This window comes from Trachypithecus francoisi, unplaced genomic scaffold (assembly GCF_009764315.1).
Source record: "Trachypithecus francoisi isolate TF-2019V2 unplaced genomic scaffold, Tfra_2.0 Lachesis_group1, whole genome shotgun sequence".
NCBI lineage: Eukaryota > Metazoa > Chordata > Mammalia > Primates > Cercopithecidae > Trachypithecus > Trachypithecus francoisi.
In genome coordinates, this window is record NW_022681454.1 from 163,502,808 (window position 1) to 163,530,147 (window position 27,340).

Genomic DNA, 27,340 nt, shown 5'->3' on the forward strand with positions numbered 1-27,340 from the left:
TCAAGGTTTTAAGCTATTAATTTCATACATGCATACAAGTGCTGCCATTTCAGATGAATTCAGAGACCTGAATTACAGCATGCTGGTTCCAGACCTCTACTGGCCACTGACCACCTCTGGCTAGACTTCCTTTATCTAGCTGCCCTGTGAAACCTGGAGTTTAGTTATTCACCGTGTTTTTAGGAAGTAAATTTGGCATCAGTCTGTTGATTTCATGTTCCGGTTTCCCATATTTTATCTATGATAGGACAGAATCCAAACTCCTTCACGTGACACTGAGCTCATCACAGTAAAAGGACCACTTCGTTCCCCTCCTCCCGCCCTTGCCTATTAGTCCATCGCACCAAACCTTTGGGTGGATATAGCTGTATTTGCTTTCCATGGCTCCTGTAACAGATTTCCACAGACTGAGGGATTTAACACAAATTTATCTTGCAGTTCTGGGGAATGGAAGTTCAAACAGGTCTTTAAGAGCCATCATTCAGGTAGGGCCAATGTAATCACAAAGGTTCTTTCTTGTGAAAGAGGGAAGCAGAAGTCAGCGTTAGAGTGATGCCCCATGAGAGAGACTGGACTGGCTATTCCGAGCTTTGAAGACGGATGGGGCTACAAAACAAGGAATGTGAGTGGCCTCTAGAAGGTGGCAAAGGCAAAGAAACAGATTCTCCCTTAGGGCCTCCCGAAGGAACAAGGCCCTGCAGAGTCCCTGACTTTTGCCCACTAAGACCCATGTTGAACTCCCACACCACAGAAGTGCATTGGGCCCAGCTATATAATCCTGAATAACCTCCCCATGGCAAGACTATTAACTGATTCCAAAGTGGACACCTTTGGTAGGGGGCATTATTCTGCCTATCCCAATGGTGTTCCTTCTTCCTGGAGTGTCTACTTCTCTGCTTAGAAGACTTCTAACTCTTCGGGCATTCCTTAACGAAATACCATTTCCCATGGAAATGTCACTCCAAATATGAGGTCCTTTCCTCCTCCAATCTATGGGGTTCATTCCCCCGCCTCCTCAGTCCCATGTGCGTACCTCTCTGGAGCGCTCATCCTGTACTGTGTTTTATTTGTCCTCGAGCATATCTCTCTGACTCGTCTGTGAGTTACTCTTACTCATTTTTGTGGCCTTAGGAGCCTAACTATAAAAGTCTGTGGAAAAAAATTAATGTGATATTTTAATGAGTAAAAACCTCAGGTGGAAGCAGAGGCAAGACCAATAAATTCACAGGATTTCTGTTTGGAGCATAACTTATAAACTACTTCTGATAGCTCTTAAGTGGTTAGTTACACCAAGACACATCAACCAAACCCTTTGTAACCATCTTTTAACCATGCCAGGGAGGTATTATGCCAAACTTAAAATTAACCAGTGGCATTTTAAGGCCATTTCTAACCATAATGTGATACGCCATAGATTGAAAACATTGTCAAAGTTTTAAGTGTCCTCCTGGCCTTGGCTAGAAAAGACAAGTCACACCCCAAGTGCTGGGTTAGATGCCCACTCAGGGGAGTGACAGTATCAGCATTTCTAAATTCCAAAAACTAAATTAACACTTCTTTAACAAATCTGACTAGGCTGTGTTGAGATTAAAAGCAACTTGCCTACAATATTTATTTGTATTCCAGTATCTAAAAGTTCTTGCATTAAAAAGTAGAATAAAAAGTCCAAATTAAGCACAATTTAAAATGCCTTGAGTATTCAAATTGCAAGCAAAATAGGAGCTGGATAAATTAAGGTCACAGGGATTGGGGGTAGATCTATTTTTGAAGGGAGTAATTTGCTGTAAATGTCTAATGTCACCAACATCATCATACAGTATAGAAATCTAAACACATGGAAATAAACCTAAAAATCATGTGCCTAGCAAGTGAGCTGCAAGAACCCAACAGTTAACTACAAAAGAGAAGAAATGATCACCTTTTTTTTGTAACATGCCTAAAAGGCTATTTTTTTCTTCACGAGCAGTAATAAAACCCCTTTTCAACCTAACTCCGGTTGTTGTTCGAGTTTTAGGTTAGGGAAATGTGGACTTTTTGAAGCCAAGGGCAGTATGTAAATAAGCCTTTGATTAAATTTCATCGTGTCTCTTAACACTGAGAAAATACGTAGGATTTGTACTTAGGATTTCTGGATCGAGAAGGGGGCCTATTGATCTGTATTAAACCTCACATTCACAAAAAGTAAACTGAGGACTTGCTGCTTCCTCCAGGTCAGGAAGAACCCAAGGCTAACGAGAGAGACTCTAGCTACTTCTACTGGAGAATGTCACCTGAGGATATGAGACCTACTGTACAGGCCAAGGTGTACATCCAGGCAGTACTTCATGAAAGATTTTAATCTTGATGCATTTTTATATAAAAGAGAAGCACAGTTATTCAATATTTGTGTTGGGGTTTTCAAACTTCTTTTTCTATAAATGTATTTAGAAATAAATTTAGGAGCAGTGAACATCACAGACTATTTGGGTAAAATGGCTAAAATTGGCTAAAATGCAGGTTCTAATTCATAAAAATGGTAATCATGTTGTTGCTACTGTTGTTGTTGTCTGGACATTTCAAGCCTTTCCTATTATTAAACCTCGGTTATGTAGCATCACAGGACAGAGCGAACTCTATACTGGGGGAAATCACCCCAGAGAGTATCCAGAATTAGAGCTGGAGTCATCTCAGGCTCGCAAGCAAGCACCAACCTTAAAGCCTACCCACAACTCAATGAAAAGTCAATGCATTTCTAAAGTCTATTAAGGTCTATTAAGATTGTAAACTAGAAGTTTTGTAATAAGTTTAATGAATAAAACAACTGAACCCACTAAGTGCTGCTTATAGAAAGAGGCTTGAGAATTTAGCTTTAGTTAGCAGAACTCGTTCCCACTAGAACAGGATTGTTTATCTTGCCCCTATTAGACACAATAATCCTAATAGTGTTAATGGTACTAAATGCTTCAGGAAGAAACGACTGTAGAAACCACAGTGGGACCCGCAAATTGCACTTTCTGTGTAAGTAAAATGTCAGAAGAACTACACTCTTGTAACTTATGGTCTCTTGAAAAGACAATTTTTTCCGTCTTGTATTTCATCCTGAAGGATTTTACTATGTTCAGCATAGTAGCAACTGAAAAAAATGTGTTTCATCTAGAAACAAAAGTGAGAAAACTACAAAAAACACTGAGCTTCTGCAATGCTTGGTTTCCAAGTTTTTAACATTAAATCGAAGATAACGCAAAACAAAGATTGCCACAGTAACCAAACTTTTCTGCTAAGTATCCTTAAAAATAATGACAGTTCGATCGTATCTTGTCTTCTACAACGTGAGCAGATAATACACCTACAAACCTTTTTTTGCGAGCTTGCTTTATAAATCTTGCAAGATAAGTTTTTTTTTTCAGGGATGGAGAAGACCGATTAATCATGAAGCTTAAAATAAATCGGTTCTGCAATCACTCTGTATTTTAATCCGATGAAGCACGTTTCCCCATTCCACGCCATGAAGCCATTCGATGTCAACTTGTTATGGAGTCAAATGCGACAAACTCCGAGAGCCTCAGTCGCGAGGCGGCGGCTCACAGCACCCACAGCCGCCCGCACTCCTGCGACATCAAGACACGGCGCCCTCCCGACGCGGAACCCGCATTCACGTTCTCCGGAGCCCTGGCCAGCTTACCCTCCTCCCTGTCCGGGGAAACTGAGGCACAGTGATGCGAGGGATCCGGAGCCCAGCGAAAGCCCTCACAGCTGCTCGGCGTCCCCTTCCCCCAGGACATTCAGGAGGCTCGCCGGCAGCTGGCAGTGGATTCCGCGCTCCTTGCCCTCGGAAGGTTACGGTTCGATCCCGGGATGCGGCCGTCCCCAAACGGCCAGCCCCCGCCCGGCACGGATCTCCAAGCATCCTGCGACCCCCTGGAGTCTGCTGCCGGGACCATGCGGCGCCTCGCAGCGCAGCCTCCGCCGCAGTCTCAGTCAGCCCAAACACCTGAAAGTTCCGCGGCCCCGGCGCCGACCCGGTGCGGAGCTGGCCCCCACCTGTGCCCCTCCGCCCCATTCCGCCGGGTGCCCCCAGCTAACCTGACACCGCCGCGCCACTCAGGTGGCCGCCGTGCACACCTCGCCATGGCCAGCCCGACAGCGGCCGCTGCGCCGCACTCTGCGCCGGACGCCCGGTAGCGCCTACTGCGGTCGAGCCGCCTCCGCCGGCGCCTCACAGCGTTGCGGGCTGCGGCGCCGGCTGCCGGGAGCGCGGAGCTTCCCACCTACAGGAGCCTGGGCCGGCCGGGGCCGAGCATGCCCAGTGCGGCTCTCCGGGCGGCGCGGAGGCGCGGGTGTAGCCTCCGGGTTTTCGCTACAGCCGCGGGCGGGGGCAGGGGAGCGGGCGGTGCGGGCGGTGCAGGGCGAGCCAGTCGGAACAGCGGACCGACCCAGTGGAGGAGCCAGCGTAGGCTGTTGTTACCGGGGAGTCCAGCGTTCAGTCCGCTCAGCCTCTGGGCCGGGCCTTGGCGGCCCCCTCAGCCCGGCACCCGCAAGCCCAGGGCCTCCGCGGCAGTGCGGAACTCTCACTCCGCTGTCTCTCCCGCCGGGGCGACGTGACTGACCCTCGTCGTGGGGCGGGGCGCTCCCGGGGCTTCCACCGCAACTTTTGTGGGCCCTCTTATCGCACTCGTGTTCAAGGACACCCAGGAAAAGGCTTCTTAAGGTCCCATCCTGGGACACTAAATGGGAACCAATCAATCCACCCCCAAGCCTACCCTGTCTCCTTGCAATGAAATGCGATCAAGAGCAAACCACATTGCATCCAAAAGCTTCTCAGGCCTTCCCGGGCGACTGCGCTGTCAGTCTTAAACGTCTCTTAAAGCAAAGTCCACAGATGGAAGAGTCTGGAAGAAAACCCAACGGGACGTTCCCTGATGACTTATGAGTGGTGGGGTTCCAGGAATTTTTTTTTTTTCATTTTCTTTAAAAATATTATTTGTAATTTCCACGTTTTTCTGATGAACCATAAGTTGATTTTTTAATTAAAAAGTAGAGTACTCAAAAATTATTAAGTACCTACAGAAGTTTTGCTGCACGATCCTGCAATGTAAGTGGCTTCCTCCCCTCTTTACCTTCCGTCTTTTTTTTTTTTTTTTTTTTTTTTTTTTATTTTAAAAAAGAGAGAGACTCAATTTCTGGGGCGGTACCAGGCTCCACCCCCAGCCTTTTTAGTGCCCGCCCCCTTGGCCACGCCCCACTCCCGTCCTTTTACTCCGGTTCCGCCCTCTTCCCGGTGGGTTGCTGCGAAGACCCGGAAAGGTGGATTTTGCACATTGACGCTCCTGGCGACTCCGGCAGCCAGACTGGGCATGTTCCGCCGCCGGGTCAGGGATTGCTGTGCCAAGAGAGGAGCTTTAGCAACTCTCAGTCTCTCTGCTCCTCTCTGTTCCTGGCAAACTGACAAAGTAATGCCTCTGACCCCACGCCCCGAGGTCGGACCTGCAGAAGTGGGTCAGGACCCGACTGAGCATGCTCCGGGCAGTGCCAGGCTGCTGCACGCGGCTGCATCTGGTTGCTCAAGGTTGATGTAGCGGCGGTCTCTCGTCACGACATTGAAGCTCGGGAAACGGATGGAAGCAGGGCTCTAGAGAGGCACGATTGCATCGACACGTGGGCAGGTCGCCCATGCCAAGGGCCATGTTGGTGGGTGGGTGCGTGGGATCTGTCTTACGAGTGAGTCAAAGCCTGATTTTTTTCCCCAAAAAAGATTGAAATGAGATCTCATATTTTAACAGTTTTATGGCATCTCGAATAGCAACACATTTTAGCTCAAGGGATTTTTCAGCTGTTCTTTCGAGAAACATAAATCTTCTTTGTTTTTAAGTATTTAATAAACATTCTTTACAATTGCACCAGAGCACAAACTTTCCACCTGCTTTATTGATTGTTACATTTGTGTCCCCACTATGAAAATATTCCGCAGTATTATATCACGTTTTCTTCTCCAGCATTTCTGCATTCACTCTATTTCCTCCCCTCCCCCGTCTCTTAAATTCTCAGAACCTGCAAAATGCACTCTTGCTGTCTTAGAAACCACTTGAGGTCGGTGTGGGGAACTTGATTTTAATTCTCATTTAGAGAAGACAGCACTGAAATGGAGAAAAGTCACAGGGAAAATACTTTTACAGTTTCGAGATTAGTAAAGAACCCAAAGAGAGCCTTTCATTGAGAGCAGGAAGGCGAATGGAATTCGCCTTCCGTCTTAAGGAGGGAGAGGATGAGCAGGACAGCTGCCCAGTGGGGCTTGGTATGATAGTGGGGGTCACCCTTCATTTGAACCTCTCTGCCTTGCCCAGCTCCAATTCAGCTTCAGCGTGGTCAGAGACACTATCTCTATGGAAGGTCACTGGAAGAATACATTTACTTAGCTGCTTCCACCATGGAATCCTAGCGTGTGCTGGAGTGTCCCCTCCGTCCTCCTCCTGTGCTTTGAGAACCCATTGTTGCTGGTATGCCCTGAGCACTGGCCTTGAACTTGCCCAGGTGTTCCTTGACATTCACACCACGAATAGCCTAGCCTTACAAAGGTGGACAAGATGTCTTTTCAACAGTCTTTACTGCCACTTCTATCCATCTGAAGCTTTCTGTTGCTGAGTCTGTCATGACATTAATCTTTCTTGGTTCTCCTACCTCTCTCTCTGACTATTTCTTCTCATCCTCCTCCTCCGGGTTTTCATCCTTTGCACCACCCCATTGTAGGTGTTCTGTGGTCTCTTCTCCCTGAGGGCTGTCATTCTCTCTGATGATTGCCACTGTCAAAGGGGTGTTAGCTGGTATGTTCTCACATGGCCATGCTAGGTGTTCGTTTCTGGAATCCTTTCTGGTTGATCAGGTAGATGTTCAGATTGGTCAGCGTCTTCCCTTTATCCATACTCTGTGTGTGTGTGTGTGTGTGTGTGTGTGTGTGTATAATTATTATTTTTGAGATGGAGTCTGACTCTGTTGCTCAGGCTGGAGTGCAGTGACACGATCTTGACTCACTGCAACCTCCGCCTCCCAGGTTCATTCAATCACTTCTCCTGCCTCAGCCTCCCAACTAGCTGGGACAATAGGCGCCCACCACCATGCCTGGCTAATTGTTTTGTATTTTTAGTAGAGACAGGGTTTCACCATGTTGGGCAGGCTGGTCTAGAACTCCTGACCTCAAATGATCTGCACATTTCAGCCTCCCAAAGTGCTGGGATCACAGGCCTGTTTGTTAATATTTTGGATGTCATCTTTATCCTAAATCACATCTTCCTCTCCACATCTCCCCGAGTTCAGATTTTCATATGTGATCTACCAAATATCTTGACTGGTATGATCCTCAAGAAACTTGAACGCAGTATGACCCAAACAGAACTCATGACCTACAATTACTCTTCTGCTTGTATTTCCTAGCTTGGTTAGCAGGTACCCCTTTCTTCTCAGTCACTTACATTACGAATCTTGGCATTACCCTCGATTCATTCATCTGCCTTTCCCCCATCATCCAGCTGGTCGCCTGGCATTATCTATCCTGTCCTTATTAATCTCTGAAAACCTCCCTTCCTTGCCTCATCGCCTGTCTTGCTCACTTCAGTCCCCATCATCTTCCTAATCAACCACAGACCAACAGACTCCTAGATAGATCCTCTCTCTGTCTCCTCCAGTCCATCCTCCATAGCTCCTCAGACTTTTCTTTTTAAGCAAATTATATTACAATATGTCTGCTAAAGATCCTGAAGTGAATTCATAATGCCTTCACTATAAGGTCCAAACTTGAAGCATAAACTGGCTGCTGCCTTCCTTTCCAGATTAGTCTCCAGCCTGTGTCTCCTAATATCCCATATCCTCACCAGTCCAAATTACCTGCCATGTGAATTCACGCCTCCTTATGTCTGTTAGATCTTTTGTCTCTCTTTCCGCTTTGTTCACCTGACAAGCTGTTAAGCCTTGGAGATCCAGTTCAGGCAGGGTGTCCTCTGATCTTCCCAAGGTGAACGCCTCTTGAGTATTTCACCTGTTTTCATTTGACACCTAACCTTGATTGATTTTCTTTCATCTCCGCTACACTGTAGGCAACCTGATTGCAAGGGCTGTGTCTCAGCCATCTTTGCATCTTCCTTTTTAGTCTTCAATAGAATTTTACTTAATAAATGAATATTAAACATATGGACTGATATAATGTTTAAAGTTTATTAATTAAAAAAATTGTTGCTGAGAATTATAAACAGATTGCAAAGCAAAAATGCCAGAATGAAGTCACATCATATACAACTTGCTGAATGGTTATGCTCCTAACCCTAAGTTAGAAGACTAAGAAAAGTGAGCTCTCAAATTTGACCTCCTTAAGCCCAATGAATTTTCTTCAGCTTCAGAAATCAGGAAGTATTTTGTGAGCCAGTCTGATGTGCTTGTTTTATTGGTCTGTAACTGCATGAAGCTCAGCACTGTAGTACTAATTAACCTGCAAATTCCATTGTTCTTTATCACTGTATTTATTTCTTTCCACAATGTAGTAATAACCTTCTAATTATGTGGTTACTCCTTAGAACAGATTTAGTTTATTTTTTTCTGTTGAAAGCATGGCACCCCAGGAGGGCAGACTAGCCTTTTGGGAATTAACATAATTTTTACAGTTCTATCAGCTCATAGTGTCTGCTGGGGGCACCTGGTACTAACTATGGGTGGGCAAACTGATCACCAGCTTCAGGATCACCTGGGGGATGAAGTTCCCATTCCAGACCTCTGGATAGAGTAGTCCAGGAGGCAGTGATTTTTAACAAGTCCTCCTGGTGACTCTACACACTCTTTGTGAGAAACAGTTCTAGGTCATATGGATAAAAGGAAGAATAATAACTCTTGGTCAAAAACTTCAAGTAGCCCCTGTATTGGGTTTTCTTTGGCAGAGAGATCTATGTGGGTGGGAGAGGTATCTGCCCATTAATAAAAGTGTTATTTGTATCTGTGCTTATTACGTAGGTGTGCATTACATATTAGAGGGTCTGGAGAACATAGAAGAGTAACCTGGTAAAGTAGTTGCTTGTTTTTCCACTTGTTGAACCATAGAGAGATTTTACTTGGTAATCGATGCAAGGCCCAGTTGTACTCTCCAGTTTCTCCTAAATTCTAACCCCTCCAACAGAGAGTGAGTGGAGCATTGGAAGTTTTGACCTCACTCTCTTCCTGGAAGAGGACAATAAAAGGTGTATGATCCTACCTACATTAGGCTTTCCCTTATTCCTGGGAGTTTGAAACAGCACAATTAGAAGGAGGGTTAGGGGAAGAATGAAAGAAAGCTAGTACTTCTCTCTAGTCTTGTGATGTGCTGGTTAAGGAGAGCAAGGCCTCTTGAAAAGGCTGAGTCAATACTGTATTAGGAAGATATTCCCCTTCCTCATTCTGGGTTTGGACTCCGCATTGACATTGGTCCCTTGGAGGGGTGTGCATGTGTGTGGGTTAAGTGGTTATCCAGCTGGAAGAATCAGGAGATCAAATTGTATGCTTGCAACTCACAGCGGGCAGAAGACCCAGCGTGAAGGGTCACATCCTTCCTGGACCTCACTCTGAGACCACACCAAAGCCCTTGCCTCCTGAACAGTTTGCCAGCTTGGGACACTAATGACCATCACAGCTGAGCCTCCCACCCCACCAGGGTTTCATTTTAGTCAGTAACTCAGACGTGGGGCCATGGATTATTGGCAGGAGGAAGGATGCATCTGGAACTTTGCCTCCTGCATGTAGGGGTGGCATTTCTTGAAAGGTGGGTGGATATTTGCAGAGGAAGGTTAGAAAAGGAATGTCTTGGTGAGAGAAGTACGAAACAGAGCCCTGGAGACTCCGAGTAGGGGGATGGCTGGGCTCTAGAGGGGACCCCTTTGTAAAGAATCTGACTTCACAGTTACTTTGCTTTTGGATTCTGGAAAAGTCGTGACTTGTATTTAGCTTGGAGTTTGTTCTTCTAGTTCATCATTTCCTCAGGAAGGAAGGAAAGCCAGACATCCACTTTCCCACTATACAATGGAGGATGTTGGAGTTGGGTGACCCAAGTAAACAAACAAGCAAGGAAACAAATATCAGCAGACAACATATGGGAAAAGAAACATACAGAGATGCCAACATATTCTCCAGGAGTGCGGCCCACCAGGTGAATCCTTCGTCCCCAGACTTGACAGGGACACCATGCCACTCACCTCCAAATGCTGCTCAGTAGAGGGGGGCTCTTAAGCTCAGGGGAGGCTCTGACAGCGCCATTGTGATCTTAGTAGGAATAACTGTGACTTTGCTATTGCATGATGAGAAATCCAAATGAAGCTCGTGAAGTTGATTGTAATTTTCTAGGCTGGTAACTTTCATGGCTCTCTTTTTTGAGTAGTTGTTTACTAGAATTAAGAGAGAAGAAACAGAATTCTGTTTGTTTGTTTGTTTGTTTGTTTGTTTGTTTTGAGACAGGGTCTCGCTCTGTTGCCCATGCTGGAGTACAGTGGTGCAATCATGGCTCACTGCAGCCTCCAAGTTCTGGACTCAGGCAATCCTCCCACCTGGGCCACATAAGTAGCTGGAACTACAGGTGCACACTGTCATGCCCAGCTAATTTTTCAATTTTTTGTAGAGATGGGTGTCTTGCTGTGTTCCCCAGGCTGGTCTCCAACTCCTGCCTCAAGTGATCCTCCCACCTTGGCTTCCCAAAGTACTGCTGGGATTACAGGCATGGGCTACTACACCCAGCCTTGTCTTTTCATCGTTTGGATAATCGTGACACCAAATATCCTGGTGTGGGCACAGTGGCTCTTTTGAAGGCAGAGGCTGAGGAGAAGCCCCAAGGTATGGCCAAGGCCAGGAGGGATGAGGCTGAGGTGGATGGTAGAGGTGTACAAAGGCCTTTATAGTGGTGTCTGGGGGACTTACAGCGATGAGAATGGGGAGAATAAGATGATGGCTTGGCAGTAGGTGGAGCAAACTGGCTTTCATTTGGTAAGAGCTGAAGGACCCTGGAAAGCTAAGCAGGCTTGCTTTATATGGGTATCTGGTTTCTCTTCTTGGGACCTCCCTACTGCTAAGTGAGGCTTTGCTAGAGCATGGAGCCAGCTACCCAAAGCCTGGGTCCACTGTGAGAGGCTCCACAGTGTGGAGCCCAAAGACCTAGGCCATGTGCAAGTGGATTGTCACAATGGGAAAGTGTGTTTGACACTAAAGTCTATTTTAGATGATGTCACAATTTTGACTTGATCCAACCCCAGAAATGAAGTTTCCAAACAGATTGAACCTTTTTTTCCCCATCATAAGAGGCCAAATGCTGTCACCTTCGGTATGATGCTGGCTGTGTCTTCCCAAAGTAATAAATACCATTTCTATCCTTCATTCCAGGAATGATTGGCTGGTTTGTTTTGTTCTCCATCATGGAGAAATATGCTTATCAGTAGTTTTTCTTTATTTATGGATTATGTGGAGCATATGTCATAACTGTAATTATCCAGCTGAGGAAGTAGGTTTCTTTATTTGGACCTAATTTCTTAAGAAATTATGTTTCTTTTATGATATTCAGGCATTTATAAGCTTTGCAGCTTTTCTTTAGAAGTCTTTTTGGTCTAATCTAGTAAAGTTTCTGGCGCACAAGAGATGCCAATACATTTTGTTGAATTATCTGCTGGAAGTTGGTGGTAGAACCTCGTGCTGGAGAATCCTGGAGGAAGGCATTTTAAAATACAGATGACCATCAGTCCACTTGGTTTGTCTGAAATATCATTCAGACTTTGGCCTCAAGTCTATTTGGTATTGATTCTGCTTTTCTCTCTAGTGACATGTTTCAGATCTTTTACCAGCATGTTTCTCCCTGACTTCAGTCATCCAGCAAAAAGACAAAATTGATTAATCCACGATGAATGTATGACCTAATATACAGATGACCTTGAAGCAATGGCTGTTTTTTCAGCATCATGGTTTATGGGCTCTCTCGTCATAGGTGGGCATTTCTTCTGCTAATTCCAATGAGTCTTCCTTGCTGCTAAATCCAGTGAGCCCTCCTTGCTACTTGTTCCAGTGAGCCTTCCTCACTGCTAATTCCAATGAGCCTTCCTTGCTGCTTTAATAGGAATTTTAAAAGCATGTGGAAATTAACCATCCCTAAAATTTGAAGAATGTTGTCATTGTGTTTATGAATGAAATGGGACAGTTTCCTAAAATGAATAGAAATTACAACTTGCTGCTCAGAAGTATGGAGCGTAGGGTAGGAAGGGCAGTTAAGAATTGTAAATAAGCATAATGATGTGAGTTAGCAATGATAGGGAGAGAGAGAAAGTGAAGCATAAAGGGACCCTGCAGATCTCTGTCAATGCAATTGATTTCAGTGATGTATACTGCTGTGTGTGTATGTGCTTTTGGCCTGTAGTACTAATTACTGAAAATGGACTAAGATTAAAAAGGGAATTGCCAGATGCCTTCAGGAATCGTGGACTGTTACATTAATATTACATTTAATTATATTGAAAGCCAGCTGTAGCTTATTGCCCATAAGAGACAAGGTAGGTAATGAGTTTACTCCGAGCAAAACTGCTGGTTATTGCTTAGCCATTAACCAGCCTGTGATTTACCTAGCACCAGGCCCCCGTTCTGAGGGCACCAGAAAAGCAGGAGAATCAAAGACAGCTCTAAAAAGGTCAATATTACAAAAGAGTACCAAAATAGTCATCACAGGACAATCATGCGCCTCCGACCTGCCTTACACTCATTTTATGGCTTGGACTTGTTTGCGCGTTGACTGCCTGCTTGTTTTGGTACTTGGAAGCTTCAAGTTCTAAAGGGCTTAATCTGGTTTTCTGTCTCTACCTCTTGTTTTTGCTCACATTGACTCTCATGCTACTTATTTTTCTTGAGAGCATTATTTGCCCTCTTTCATAATATTATGGGAAGACATGGGAAAATGAGGAACCAAAACCATTACTAGAAGCATCCAAGAGACTTCTCAGATGTAAGCCAGGTTGTAGCCTCCAACAGCATTCCTGTCGGCCTGACTTCCAGGACAGTTTTCAAAGGCTAAAGGCATAAATGGTTGATTATTTCCTATAAGACATTGGCTCAGGCATAGATTTGCTTTAAATAGCAGTTGTTGTCTAACCTAAGGCATTAGACATAAGATATGATACAAAGTCAGGAACACATAAGTTACATAATTCAAGGATCTCTGACTCTTTGACTCACCATGAATATACCATTTGTTTATCTGTGAGATCAACCTACAGAATGCATTTAACTGTTAAGAAATCAATATTGCCTGCTTCAAAGAGGCTGCTGTATTACCAACTCCCTTTTAAGGTGTCCTTGCTTAACCTCCCCAGCTTCCCCTAAAGTGCCTCTGCCCCTGGCTCCATCAGGGTCTCATTTCCTCAAGGAGAAGGCCATGGTGTGAGTATACCTTTCTGCAAGTAGTGCCTGGGGGCCTGGAAGCTGAGAAGCAGCCCAGGAGGATGGAGGCCTATTGAGTGCTCAAGGTCACCTTTGGTCAGGAGTGTCCTACCCTGCTTCATGCTCCAGCCACTTCCTGGCCCCTGTCCTTGGTCACCAGGGTTGAGGATGATGGAAGAATGTGGTAGTCATTCACCACTGCCCTTAACTACCCAATGGCCTCCCAGCTCCTCCTGAGGGCAGAAGAGGTTCAGCCTGGGGTTGGGGCTGAAAGGACTCTTCCACTGTCCTCTTCCTGTCCCTGCTTCCCCGAGCATGGGCTGCGGGCTTGCGAATTTCTTGCCAGTTTCTTCAGGCACTGTTACACCTGCCCCAGTTTTATTCAAGATACCTTGGGTGCTATGGATGACCCCTGGGAATTTCCTCAGAATCCCCTAAAATCTAGTCCACCTCTCAGAATTGCAGCTCTGTCTAGGGTGACAGTTAGAGCAAGAAGTTGCTTGAGAGAGGCCTGGGGGTGGGACCCTGGAATGACAGGAAACAGACTTTAAGAAGCAGGTAGGTATGTCTTCATCTTATGCTCTTGTCAACCAAGTGTAACTTTTTAATGGAATCAATATATTTAATATAAACAAATGCATATTGATTGTTTTGGGGAGAGAATATTTTTCATTTGTTGCATATTAACTCTCAGACTGTATCATTCTAGACATTAAGATGACTACACATCACCACCGTGTCTCTGAAGTGGTAAATTGGGAAATATTGTATGAGCTTCAGTACGATTTGCTCTTAATGTCACCACGAGAAATTAGCCATATGATTCATGCATTTTAGAATGGATTAGATTCAATATTTCGGACCAGTGAAACGAGTATTGTGAGTAAGTGGGGAAATCTAGTCCATTGCATACATTTTAATTCATTTAAAATAAATATGCCAGATTTGTCTAACAGTTTAGGAACATTGCATAATTTATTGTGACAGTTCATTTATGAAAGAACTAGAGTGCCTTTTTTTCAAGCCGTAAAATAAATTGGATAGTGACTCTTATCCCATGATTTATTTATGGTGGAAGATTAATAAAAACATTAAACGTGATGAATGTATTTTCAGTGACAGAATTACAGAAAAAAAATACCAGCAACAATAAAAATAAAATGAATTTTCCATTTTTAATCAGTCTGAAGAATTTTGGTGCACAACAAAATAAGTGATATTGTTTTTATCACTCACATTAAAATTGTTTCATTATGCAAACTATATTAATGTACATTGGCCATCTTCCCAAACAAGGACTAAAGCCCCTTGAGAACAAAGGACATATCTCATGTTCTTGCAGCTGTTGCATCCAGGTATTGTCCTACACATAAAGGTATTGCTGAGTGCCTGTTAATGAAAATATAAACTTACTCTTGATGTATACAGTTTTCAAATAAACTGTTCTATGTTAGGAACTAGATATGTGAAAGGCAGGCAATGACTTCATTTTGAGTAGCTGTTCTTTCTTTCTTTCTAAAAAGAAAAAAGAAAAGATTATTTGGTTAGAAGCCAGTTGGTATTCATGGAGGTGGCTTCTCAGGGAAGTTTAGGTTCCAAAGTTAGTACATAGTAAAAATGAATCTAGAAAATCCCTTGCATTGACCATAAAATTTAACATATGTTTGAGTGTATAATATATGCAGTAACTCTTATGCACACAAAAACTTCCAAAATGAGGGATAAAAGGAAAGTCCCTATGCCAATGGCTGGGTGACAATCAGAGCCATCTGTCTTGAAGGGATTTGTCAAATTGCCAGGTGAGTGAAGGCTAGGGCGAGATGTCCCAGGGGCTCCTGCTTGCCCACAGGATTTACTCCATTCAGCCTTAATATTAAACTGTGATGGCTTTAATATGTATCACTATGAGGTTTAAAACTGATAAGGAGTCGCCTTTTCTGTGTGCTATGGAGGGAAGGGCCAGATGCTGAAGTCAGGGAGCCTGCTGCCCTTTATCTCATGAATATGGTTTTATCTGATGTGAAAGGAGCCTGGAGATCCATGGCCGTTTTTGGATTCAGTTCCATCCGTTCACAGTTGCTAGAGCTTCATGCTTTAGCCATCCTGGAGTGGGGTTTGCTCAGAGACGTTTTAATCCTGTAAAGAATTGCTTGATGAAGTCCTGTTTGGTTGGTTACTGCTCTCAGATCATGATGAACTACAGTGTGATCTCAGATCATGATGAGCTACAAAATATCATTTATGTTTGAAATTTAATTTCACGTTATTCTGGGTCTTAGGAAGACTTTGTCCAACCATCTTAAGATGGTCATGGGAGACCGTATAAGGCATAGTGCAACGAGTCACCATGATTGGGGAAAACATGCAAAATCTGGTGAGCAGTCTAAAGTGGATTATGCATTCAAAGTTCATCACTACTGTTTTTGGGCAAAGATGTAGTATTTCTGTCCATTGGTGTGAGCCTGCTATACATTTCTCAGCCTTTCTTGTAATGAGATCCTTACTAATTTAAGGCCTATCCAGGGCCTTGTTTGTAACTTGTTTGTATTTCGGGGCAGGAAGAACCTGTAGGGTCAAAGCTGGTGCAAGTTTTATCCTGAAACAATGGTTTAGTTGCCAGGAATGCTGACTTAAGTTCGAGCTCCAGATATCAGCAACCATGGTGACCTGACTGAGCAATGAGATTTATTCCTGAAAATTCCACGCAGAGCTTCAGCTTCAGAATGGTTTCCTGGGGGTCACAAGAGCACTTTCATTTGCCACACTGTTGAGCAAAAACGAAGTGATGGAGAGCATGATTCTATGGGCTCCATAAATTTTTGTGCTCTTCTCATTTTAATTTCACTTCATACCTCCAACCTAGAGTGCAATGTAATAAACCCCTTTCCAATGGGCTGGCATTACATGGAGGCAGAGTAGCTGCCCCCCAACACACTGAATTACTCAGGAGAAGGAGTCTTCTGCAGACGGCCCTCCAGCCAGCATCCTTGGCCAGCCTGCAATGCACCCTTCTCTCCTCGCGCCTGTGTGTTCCCACCTTTTGCGTCACCACCTCATTTCCACAACGGGGATAATGGTCTTTCTCTCAGATGCTTGTGACCTCATGTATGTAAGTGTGGAGTGCACCATTTGAAAGTGAAGCTCCATATAAATGTGTCCCATGACTTTAGTGGTGGTATAGTTAGCACAACCACAGCCTGGGTTGCAGATTCAAAAGTCATGGGTTCAATTCTGCTGGATTTGTGTGACAACTGTGCACATATGAGCAGAAGAAAACTTTCATCCAGCCTGGGCAATATAGTGAGAACTTGTCTCTACAAAAAATATAAACAATTAGCCAAGTCTGGTGGTGCATGCCTGTAGTCCCAGCTACTGGACAAGATGAAGTGGGAGAATCCACTTGAGCCTAGGAGGAGGAGGCTGCAGTGAGCCGAGATTGCACCACTGCACTCCAGCCTCTGCAACAGGGAAAGACCCTGTCTCAAAAAGAAAGAAAGAAATAGAAAACATTCATCCAAAACAGACATAGTATCATCCTTCATCAGTCTTACTGTGACTCAAGTCTGCCAGTACAGAGGAATTGGCTTACAACAAGACAATTGATTAACAATTCAAGAAGGGGCCATTATTATTGTCATGTTAGTGCAATGGGCTGCTGAGATGACTGGCTGAGTTTTTCTTTCTGCAAGGATGTGATTTAATGAAGCTTTCAGAGTAGAGCTTGCCGTGTTGCCATGGAGTAATGTGTAGGTGGTACATGTGGAATTGTGTTTCAAATGCAACCCTACTGTATATATATATTTGAAGAATGGTTCTTTTTTGTTAGTTTGTTTTGGGACACTTTAGTATAATTCAAGATATCTGAGAGAAAAGGCCCATGATCATTTTGCTCTTTCTAAAATAAATTGTTGGGCTCTGATTTCTTCTTTTAAAATCAAAATTAATTTGTTAAAACATTTAAATTACATAAATCATTCCCCACCCCTACCTCTTTTCTTGAATTGTGTTTGTAGTGCTTGTATTGTTATTTCCTTAGAAACAATTATTTATTCACTGACTTAATTCATTTTTATTTCTACTGTTTTTTTTTCTGTACTCCTTGTTTTCCTGTTATACAACTGGTTCAGATTATAGTTTTTTCTGTGTCTTGTTTTTTAGTGCTGTCACTTAGGAGTACATACAAATGCCAGGCATGGTGTCTCATGCCTGTAATCCCAGCACTTTGGGAGGCCAAGGCAATAGGATTGCTTGAGCCTAGGAGTTTGAGACCAACCAGGGTAACATAGGGAGACCCTGTCTCTACAAAAAATAAGAAAATTGGCTGGGTAGGGTGGTGCATGCCTCTGGGGCCAGCTACTCTGGAGGCTGAGGTGGGAGGATTGCTTGGGCCTGGGAGGTTTAGGCTGCAGGGAGCTGTCTTCATGCCACTGCACTCAAGCCTGAGCAAGACAGTGAGACCTTATCTCAAAAAAAAAAAAAAAAAAAGTATATACAAGAGCAATTTAGAAACACACATACATGAAACATTTTTCACAAAGTGAGTTTTCCTACATAAGGAGTTATATTTTGTTATTGAGCCTGGTATATGGAAATATGGTTAACAGATAATAAGAATGAGAAATGAGAACTTCCCCCCACTTTTCCTGCCATTATATTGACCAATTTATCTTTGATTAGCTGCTCTATGTAAAAAGTAATGTCATGGCAGACAGAACTTCTTTCAGGCTTTGAAAGTGATGGCAGCAGCAGCAGCTGTCTGGTGCGGCTACCATCATACCAGCTGCTGCAGGGCATGGGGACAAGGCGGACGTCCCCTCACTTTCCCCCACAGCTTGCAGGGGGGAGCAGCACAACAGGGGAGCAGGGAGATCAGGCAGAGAGGGATCCCAATGTGCAGCTGGGGGCTCTTAAGGGCTGGGAGAAGGTAAAGCCCGCCGTTGCTCCTATCTGCTTCGCAGCTGCAGCTGCCCAAACCAGTGGCTGCAGACTTAGATATTCCTGCACTCTTGGGAGCCCAGGAAGGCTCCCCTGCCATTGCAGGCTTGGAAGTCCCTGCTCCTGCTGCGTGGCTTCTCCCTACTGTTCGCACCAGCTCTGATCTTGGAGGAAAGTCTGGCCAAGCCTGGGTGCCATGAATGGCAGGAGGCAGACAGATTCCTGGGTGGAAGGGGCCAGGGAGGGCCGGAAGGCTGCGGAAGGGGCTTCCAGATCCACCGACTGGAGTGGGGACTTGTGGTGCCTTTTTTGGACCTGCCCATGAACCAATTGGCACATGCTTCCTACCCTATGAGGTCCATAGACGCAACTCCCACCCCGCCCCCCAGCTCAGCCAGAGCAGAGCAGGGGACGGAGAGTCCCTAGAGCACCAGCTGCAGAGAAGAGCTGCCCTCTCTGTGGAGAGCTGGGAAGATGATGGGACGACCAGCTGCAGAGAGGAGCTACTCTATCTGCTGAGAGCTGAGCACCCGTTGGGAGGAGCCTCCTCTCTGCTGAGAGCTGCAGAGTTGATGGGACAAGCTTCCTGTAGAAAGGAGCCACCCACTGTGGCTCTCCTCTGAGAGACAGGGTTTCACCATGTTGGCCAGGCTGGTCTCGAACTCCTGACCTCAGGTGATCCACCTGCCTCAGCCTCCCAAAGTGCTGGGATTACAGTCAAGAGCCACTGCACCAATTTAAAATTAAGTGTTCCAGCACTTAATACAGCTCCTCTTTGTCCTGTTCACCCTTCATTTGTCTACATATCTCATTCTTCCTGGATTTTTTCTGGAGGTAGGACAAGAACTTGGGCAAAGGTGCCACCGGACACTCCAAAGAAGAAGCAACACCCCAAAGATCCCAAAACATAAGCCTATGTTGTTCTAATAGCACAGACCAGGCATGCATTTCCATTTGGTATCTGAGTAGAACTTACCGTTCCGTGAAAGCTGACTGGACAGAATGTGTAACTACCCTGTCCGTTTCAAAAGCCACGTGGTTGATAATGTTCATCTTGGCCGGGTGTTTTTATTGTAAGTCATTTCAAGTCCTTTTTGGAAACAGGGATGCCAATGAAATAAGTACACTAAATAAACAAGGATATATGGACAGATTTTTTTTTTTTTTTTCTTCTCAGAATCAGCACAGTACTAACCCTGAAGATGGAGAGTCATAGGTTTGAGGATCAGTATCAGGGGCATTCTGGATCATCTTTCAGAGTGGTAGTCCAAGCTAAAAGCCCAGTTCCACTGCACAGGGTACATGAGTCAGCTGAGGCAATGTTTGGCTGAGAAGAAGAAAAATGACTCAAAAGCTAGTGTGGACACCTAAAGCCAGGATGATGTTCCAACAAGCTGATGATTTATAGAGCATTGGTGCAACCAGCCTTCTACCTCATGCAAAACCCAGAGAGTAGCCTCATATGGACCCTTTTGCTACTTTTTCGCTGGCCTCCACCACCAGCTACACTTAATTTTAAATTGGTGCAGTGGCTCATGACTGTAATCCCAACACTTTGGGAGGCTGAGGCAGGTGGATCACCTGAGGTCAGGAGTTCGAGACCAGCCTGGCCAACATGGTGAAACCCTGTCTCTACTGAAAAAAACAAAAACAAAAACAAAAAACAAACAAAAAAAATTAGCTGGGCCTGGTGGTGCGTGCCTGTAATCCCAGCTACTCAGGAGACTGAGGCGGGGGAATTGCTTGAACCTGGGAGGCGGAGGTTGCAGTGAGCCGAGATCACCCCATTATACTCCAGCCTGGGCAACAAGAGCAAGTCAGAAATACACATACACAAAACATTTTTCACAAAGTGAGTTTTCCTACATAAGGAGTTATATTTTGTTATTGAGCCTGCTATAGGGAAATACGGTTAACAGATAATAAGATAATAATAAACTCCATCTCAAAATAAATAAATATAAAAAAATAAATTGGTGAATGAGAATTTACTTAGAGTCCTCTGCATGAGTTTCTCCCCAATCTGCAAGTCTAATGGGGTGACTACCTCTGACTGCTTATGTTGGACTTCACTGTATATGTTTATACGTATAAAATATTGAGATAAAGTCAGTGTGTTTTGATTGATAGGTGTTATTAGTCTGCTAGGATTGCTGGAACAAAGTACCATAAACAGGTTGCACCTAAGAATCTTCCAGAATCCTACTGGTGCTAACTCTCCATGGGTTGGTTATTGTCATTGTGTCCCCCCAAAATTCATGTTAATATCCTAACCCCAAGAAGCTTAGAATGTCAGCTTATTTGGATATAAAGTTGTTGCAGATGTAATTAGTTATGATGTGGTCATGCTGGAGTAGGGTGGGCCCTTAATTTCAATATGACTGGTGTTCCGATAAAACGGGAATATGTGGACACAGACGTGGCTCAAACAACAGAAATGTATCATCTGACAGGTCTGGAGGCTAGAAGTCCAAAATGAAGGTGTCTGCAGGGCCATGCTCCCGCTGAAGGCATTAAGGAATCATCTGTTCCAGGTTTCCCTCCCAACTTCTGGTAGTTCCTTGTCTTGCGGCAGCAAACTCCAGTCTTCACACAGCATTCTCCCTTTGTGTGCGTCTGTATCCACATATTCCCATTTTATGCAACACTAGTCGTATTGAATTTAAGGCCCACCCTACTCCAGCATGACCTCATCATAACTAATTACATCTACAACAACCTTACAGCCAAATAAGCTGACACTCTGAGGTCCTTGGGGTTAGGATGTCGACATGAATTTTGGGGGGACACAATAACAATAACCAGCCTACGGAGGGTTAGCACCAGTAGGATTCTGCAAGATTCTTGGGTGCAATCTTATTTTGCACAAAAGATCACTGGACAGTAGAGAACAAATTATTTTTTAAATTAAATTAAGTAAAGGATCTTCTCTTTAGATAACAATGAAGGCTCCTGTATGTTTACTCATGCCTTTCTTTTTCTTTCCTTTTTTTTTTCTTTTTTTTTTTTTTTTTTGAGACAGTCTTCTGCTGCTGCCCAGGCTAGGGTGCAGTGGTGCCATCTCAGCTCACTGCAACCTCTTCTGCCTCCCAGGTTCAAGCAATGCTCCTGCTTCAGCCTTCCAAGTAGCTGGGATTACAGGTGCTCACCACCACGCCAGGCTAATTTTTGTATTTTTAGTAGAGATGGGGTTTCACCATGTTGGCCAGGCTGGTCTTGAATTTCTGACCTCAAGTGATCTGCCCGCCTCGGCCTCCCAAAGTACTGGGATTATAGGCGTGAGCCACCACGCCCGGCCTTCTCATGCCTTTCTCCCAATCCAGTGACCCCTCTCCTCCCCTCTGTCTCTCTGAATCTTCCCCATCATCTCAGCTCCAGCTGACCTTATTGTCATCAGGAAATCTTTGTTCTCATTGGCAGGGACCTTGCCCAACTCTGCACTTGCAATCTTCACCACCAACCTCTAGTAATTTGGTCCATTCTGTCTCCTGATATTTTTCTAGCTGATATTTAAAGCTTGTATACCACCATATGTTATCTATCATGCCATGCATTTACTAGGTTCCTGGCATTTATAAATTGAGCACTTCCTGGTTTTATTATGAAAAGGAACTCTGATACTTAGGCACATGAAACTTTCCCGCCTTAAGATTAATCACCTTAATTAATCTTAAGAGTGGATATGTAGGCCAGGCACAATGGCTCACACCTGTAATCCCAGCACTTTAGGAGGGCAAGATGGGCAGATCATGAGGTCAGGAGTTTGAGACCAGCCTGGCCAATATGGTGAAACCCGGTACAAAAATTAGCCGGGTGTTGTGACATGTTCCTGTAGTCCCAGATACTCAGGAGACTGAGGCAGAAGAATCACTTGAACCTGGGAGGTGGAGGTTGCAGTAAGTCAAGATTGCGCCACTGTACTCCAGTCTGGTGACAGAGCAAGACTCCGTCTCAAAAAAAAAAAAAAAAGAAAGAAAAGAAAAAAGAGTGGATGTGTGAACGTGTTGGAGTGGAGTTGAGGAGTGAAGTGGCAACGAGTCTGTTAATCATTGAGTACTCAGCTGACTATTCATTGTCCAAAAAGCAAACCAGCTGCCATTTTCCACTTTGATAACATAAGCAAATTGCTGAGAATGTATATGCAATCATGTATCTGGGAATTTGAGAGTTTCCAGGGACATCAGAGTCTATTGGGCCTGTCTCTGTAACAAGGTTATGTGCTCCTTGAAGGTGAGAAACTTTTCTTTTACTTCTTAAAGCCCAGCATAATTCTGGGTGCAGAGGCATGCTTATTAATGTATTATATTAGCATTAGTGAAGCCAGAGATTTCCTGAATGTAAATAAAGTAAATAAAGAGAAATGTGGCCAGGCGCAGTGACTCACACCTGAAATCTCAGCACTTTGGGAGTCTGAGGCAGGCAGACACTGGAGATCAGGAGTTCGAGATCAGCCTGGCCAACATGGTGAAACCCTGTCTCTACTAAAAAGAGAAAAATTAGCCAGGCATGATGGGGACGCCAGTAATCCCAGCTACTCAGGAGGCTGAGGCAGGAGAAGCACTTGAATCCAGGAGGCAGAGGTTACAGTGAGCCAAGATCACGCCACTGCACTCCAGTCTGGGCAGCAGAGTGAGACTGTCTCAAAAAAGAATAAAAGAAAAATGTGTTCTTACTGTAATAGACTCAGTAAATATTTTGCAAGTAAACATAAATTTACTATAATTACCAAGTGGAATTTGCCATTTTAATTTCGAATAGTACGTACTATGGTTTGAATATGCCCTCCAAAATTCATGCTGAAATTTAAGTGCCATTGTGACAGGTTTTTTGTTTTGTTTGGTTTTGGTTTTGTTTTTTGAGATGGAGTTTCACTCTTATCACCCAGGCTGGAGTGCAATGGCCCGGTCTTGGCTAACCGCATCCTCTGCCTCCTGGGTCAAGTGATTCTCCTCTCTCAGCCTCCCAAGTAGCTGGGATTACAGGTGCCTGCCACCACGCCTGACTAGTTTTTGTATTTTTAATAGAGACAGGGTTTCACCATGTTGCTCACGCTGGTCTCAAACTCCTGACCTCAGGCAATCCACCTGCTTCGGCCTCCTAAAGTGCTGGGATTACAGGCGTGAGACACCGTGCCCAGCCTGTGACAGGTTTAAGAGGTGGGACTGTTAAGAGGTGTTTAGGCCATGAGGGCTCTGCCCTCATGAATAGATTAATGTTGTTGTTGTAGGAATGAGTTTGTTATAAAAGCAAATTTGGCCCTCTCTTGCTCTTCTGCCTTCGGCCATGGGATCATGCAGCACTAAAGTCTTCACCAGATGTCAGCATCATGCACTTGGACTTCCAGGACTCCAGAACCATGAGCCAAATAAACTTCTTTTCCTTATAAATTACCTAGCCTGTGGCATTCTGTTATAGCAACACAAAATGGACTATATATGTGACATATGCTTTTAAATGTTATAAAAATTGCAACCACATATTAACCTTTCTAAAACATTGAAAGTAATATTTCTTTAGAGTAAGTGAAAACTTATACATTTAAAAAAATGGATGAGACTTATAAGGTATATAATATAAAAGTATATAGGCCTGAAATAGGAAGGCAAAATAAATTATTTTAATTGGAAAATTGATATTTAACTATATTTGCCCCCCTATGACTTAGAGTAGTCTAGACATTATACTTTTCTATCTAGTGTGCTGAAATATGTCTTGATGATAAATTCAACTAATAACTACACGTACTATCTTGTATTTTTGCAGTTAGTTGAATGAACAGGTTTAGTTAACATTAGTCATAGAACTCCGGGCCATGGTATGATTAAATAATATTGAATTTATAATTCATTCTAAATATGAGTTTTATATTTAGATTCCTGTTGAGATATCACATAGAATAAAATAATTTACTGTAATTCTTTCTGCAAGCTTTTAAATAAATTATATGAAGTAAGACTGCCGCCTGCTGGTCACGATGTGTTACTTCGCTCACATTTCAAACTTGTTTTTCACTATAGCAGAGGATGTGATAAATACAATTCAAAGCGATGCAATATACAGACTTTTGAGATGTCCTAGATTGTCACAAATTATTGATGCTTGAACGTTCTAACAATTATCATTCCCACAAGCTTTTCATGTTTGTCCTTCCCTCTTGGTGACCGTTGATAACAAATCTCTGGCTGCATATTTCTGAGTCTTTGAAATGTACAATTTAGGGGCTAAGTTGCATTTATGCTACTTTCTCTTGAGCAGTGTGAGCTAAGCATCCATCTGTAGGTGAGAGATCTCTTAAGTGTTGCTGAACCTGCTGCATAACTGCATGCCTTTACCTTATCTTTTTTTTTTTTTTTTTTTTTTTTTGAGACGGAGTCTCGCTCTGTCGCCCGGGCTGGAGTGCAGTGGCCGGATCTCAGCTCACTGCAAGCTCCGCCTCCTGGGTTTACCGCCATTCTCCTGCCTCAGCCTCCCGAGTAGCTGGGACTACAGGCGCCCGCCACCTCGCCCGGCTAGTTTTTTGTATTTTTTAGTAGAGACGAGGTTTCACAGTGTTAGCCAGGATGGTCTCGATCTCCTGACCTCGTGATCCGCCCGCCTCGGCCTCCCAAAGTGCTGGGATTACAGGTACCTTATCTTTTTCTGACAACATCTCACAAACATATTGGCAATGCTGCTTTGTCCTCTTCTGGAACCCCAGCGTAAAGATATCCCCCACTCCTCTCACTGGCTCTGAGCCCAGCCCCAAGGTCACTCATCACTCAGGCGATCCTCAGCTCATCCCTAAGATGACACAGTCTTGTATCATGACTCTAGGGCAGCAGTTCCCAACCTTTTTGGCACCAGGGACTGGTTTTGTGGAAGACAATTTTTCCACAAACCGGGGTTGGGGGGATGGTTTTGGGATGATTCGAGTGCATTACATTTATTGTGAACTTTATTTCTATTTTTATTACATTGCAATATATAATGAAAGATTAGACAAGTCACCATAATGTAGAATCTGGAAGCCCTGAGCTTGTTTTCCTGCAACTTGATGGTTCCACCTGGGGGAGACGATAGACAGTGACAGATCATCCGGCATTAGATTCTCATAAGGAGTGTGCAACCTACATCCCTGGCATGTGCAGTTACAATAGGGTTCATGCTCCTATGAGAATCTAATGCCCCTGCTGACCTGACAGGAGGCGGAGCTCAGGAGGTAATGCAGTGATGGGGAGTGACTGTAAATACAGATGAAGCTCACTTCCTGCTGTGCGGCCCAGTTCCTAATGGGCCATGGACTGGGGGTTGGGCAGCCCTACTCTAGGGGACAGATAACCGGGGTTTGAAGGCCTGCTCTACCCCTGGCTACCTCAATTACTCATTTTGGTTGTGATGAGCATGCAATCCTTTTATAATAAGTAAAAAAATAAGTTGTTGTAAACATCCTTCCCTAAATGCTTCAACCACCAACCTGCCCTGACCTGAGGCTGATGCTGAGTTCCAAGGGGCTCAGGTCTAAGAAACAAAGTGCAGATGCAAGTTCTTGGGTGTCAGTTTCAGTTCCGACACATTGCTCCACCTTCTCCTTATTCCCAAGAATACCAAATTATGCACATCCTGTCTGCTCTCCCCAGACTTACTGAGCATGTTGAAATTAAATTGTACCCTGACAACTTGAAAATCCTTTTCATGATTAAGACAAATATTTATGGAACACTTTCCAGGTAGCAAGAACTTGCTAAATACTGCATTTAAAAAGATGAATGTGCTTTCCAAATGCTTAATTTGCATCATGAACACCACTTATTCAGGATGGCCAAGAGAGACCCAGCCAGCAGAGGTATCTATCAACTCTACTGAGGAAAAAAAGGCAAACATGAGAAACTTCAGGCATGTGAAATTTGTAAGACCAAGAAAGGTAAAAAGGAAATCTTGATAAATTCAAATGTGACATTATGTAATAGCCAGGAAAGTTACTTTGTTGTTGGGATTAAAATAGTTAAGAGATTTTTGTGAACTTCTTCTGGACAGGGGCTCTTTTCCTGGTCTTGTATTTCCAGCACCTCTCAGAGTAGCTGCATATAGTTAGCACTTAATTAACATTTATTGAACTAATTGCCTCACTTGCTCTTGCTTACTGAAACAGTCATAATCATTATCCCCTTCATCTAGCAAATACAAAGTTAGGCGGAATGCGCACAGACTAAGTAAGAAACAGACAAGCGAAGCTGGAGAAGCTTCAAATGTTTGGAGAGCGCCCGGGGCATTTCTCCCCAGGCTCCAGATGAATTCTGTGGTGCTACGGGTGATGCAGGAAACTCGGAGTCCCTGGGATTGCAAAGTCTGTCTGCCAAGGAAGGAGGTCTTCAAAGTACACGAGAAAGGAAAACGAGAATAAAAAATGGATTTGGCAATAAAGATGAGGGAGAAAGTCATGCGTCACATCTCGGTGAACCTTTTAACTGCTGATAATAGACACGTATAGCAGAGTCTTCTAAGGCTCGCAAATAACAACAATGACACTATGTGCTTTGCATGCATTACCTAAGTTAATGTTCAAAACAACTGGAAGCAGATTTGCCCCATTTTACAAATGAGGAGGAAACCAAGGTTCTGGGAGGTTGCTAGTTGGTTGGTGCAAGAGGCCTAGATTTCTGCATATCTCGGCTTTCAACCTGCCTTTCTCCCTAAGCTTAATTATTTCTAGCTTTTGATTTAAAATGAGAGACTTGAGATTCTTCCTTTCACTTAAACACTTAGAGGCTATTGTAAGATTCCTTTTTTTTTTTTTTTTTTGAGGCAGGGTCTGGCTCTGTCACCCAGGCTAGAGTGTGGTGGCACGATCTTGGCTCACTGCAGCCGCCACTTCCTGGGCTCAGGTGATTCTTTCATCTCAGCCTCCCAAGTAGCTGGGACTACAGGTGTGCACCAGGGTGCTAGTTAATTTTTGTAGTTTTTGTAGAGACAGGGTTTCTCCATGTTGCCCAGGCTGGTCTTGAACTTCTGGACTCAAGTGATCTGCCTGCCTCAGTATCTT

At 44.1% G+C, this 27,340-nt stretch overlaps 1 protein-coding gene across 6 annotated transcripts in view; it reads right to left on the reverse strand.

The window, feature by feature from the left end:
• MFAP3L (microfibril associated protein 3 like) overlaps positions 1-11,093 on the reverse strand; it is a 50,159-nt gene extending 39,066 nt beyond the window's left edge. For 2 of the 6 annotated variants that reach the window (XM_033215684.1, XM_033215680.1), the window contains exon 1: positions 4,063-4,697. Coding sequence is in view for 3 of the 6 variants with exons in the window: in XM_033215680.1 (XP_033071571.1) it covers positions 4,063-4,109 (47 nt within the window). In the remaining 3 variants the exon portion in view is untranslated. Of the gene's footprint in view, positions 1-4,062; positions 4,702-4,739; positions 5,087-10,178; positions 10,368-10,893 lie in introns of those variants that run through there. The other 4 variants (XM_033215683.1, XM_033215682.1, XM_033215681.1 and 1 more) reach the window with 4 other exon arrangements.
• Between the last annotated feature and the right edge of the window lie 16,247 nt (positions 11,094-27,340).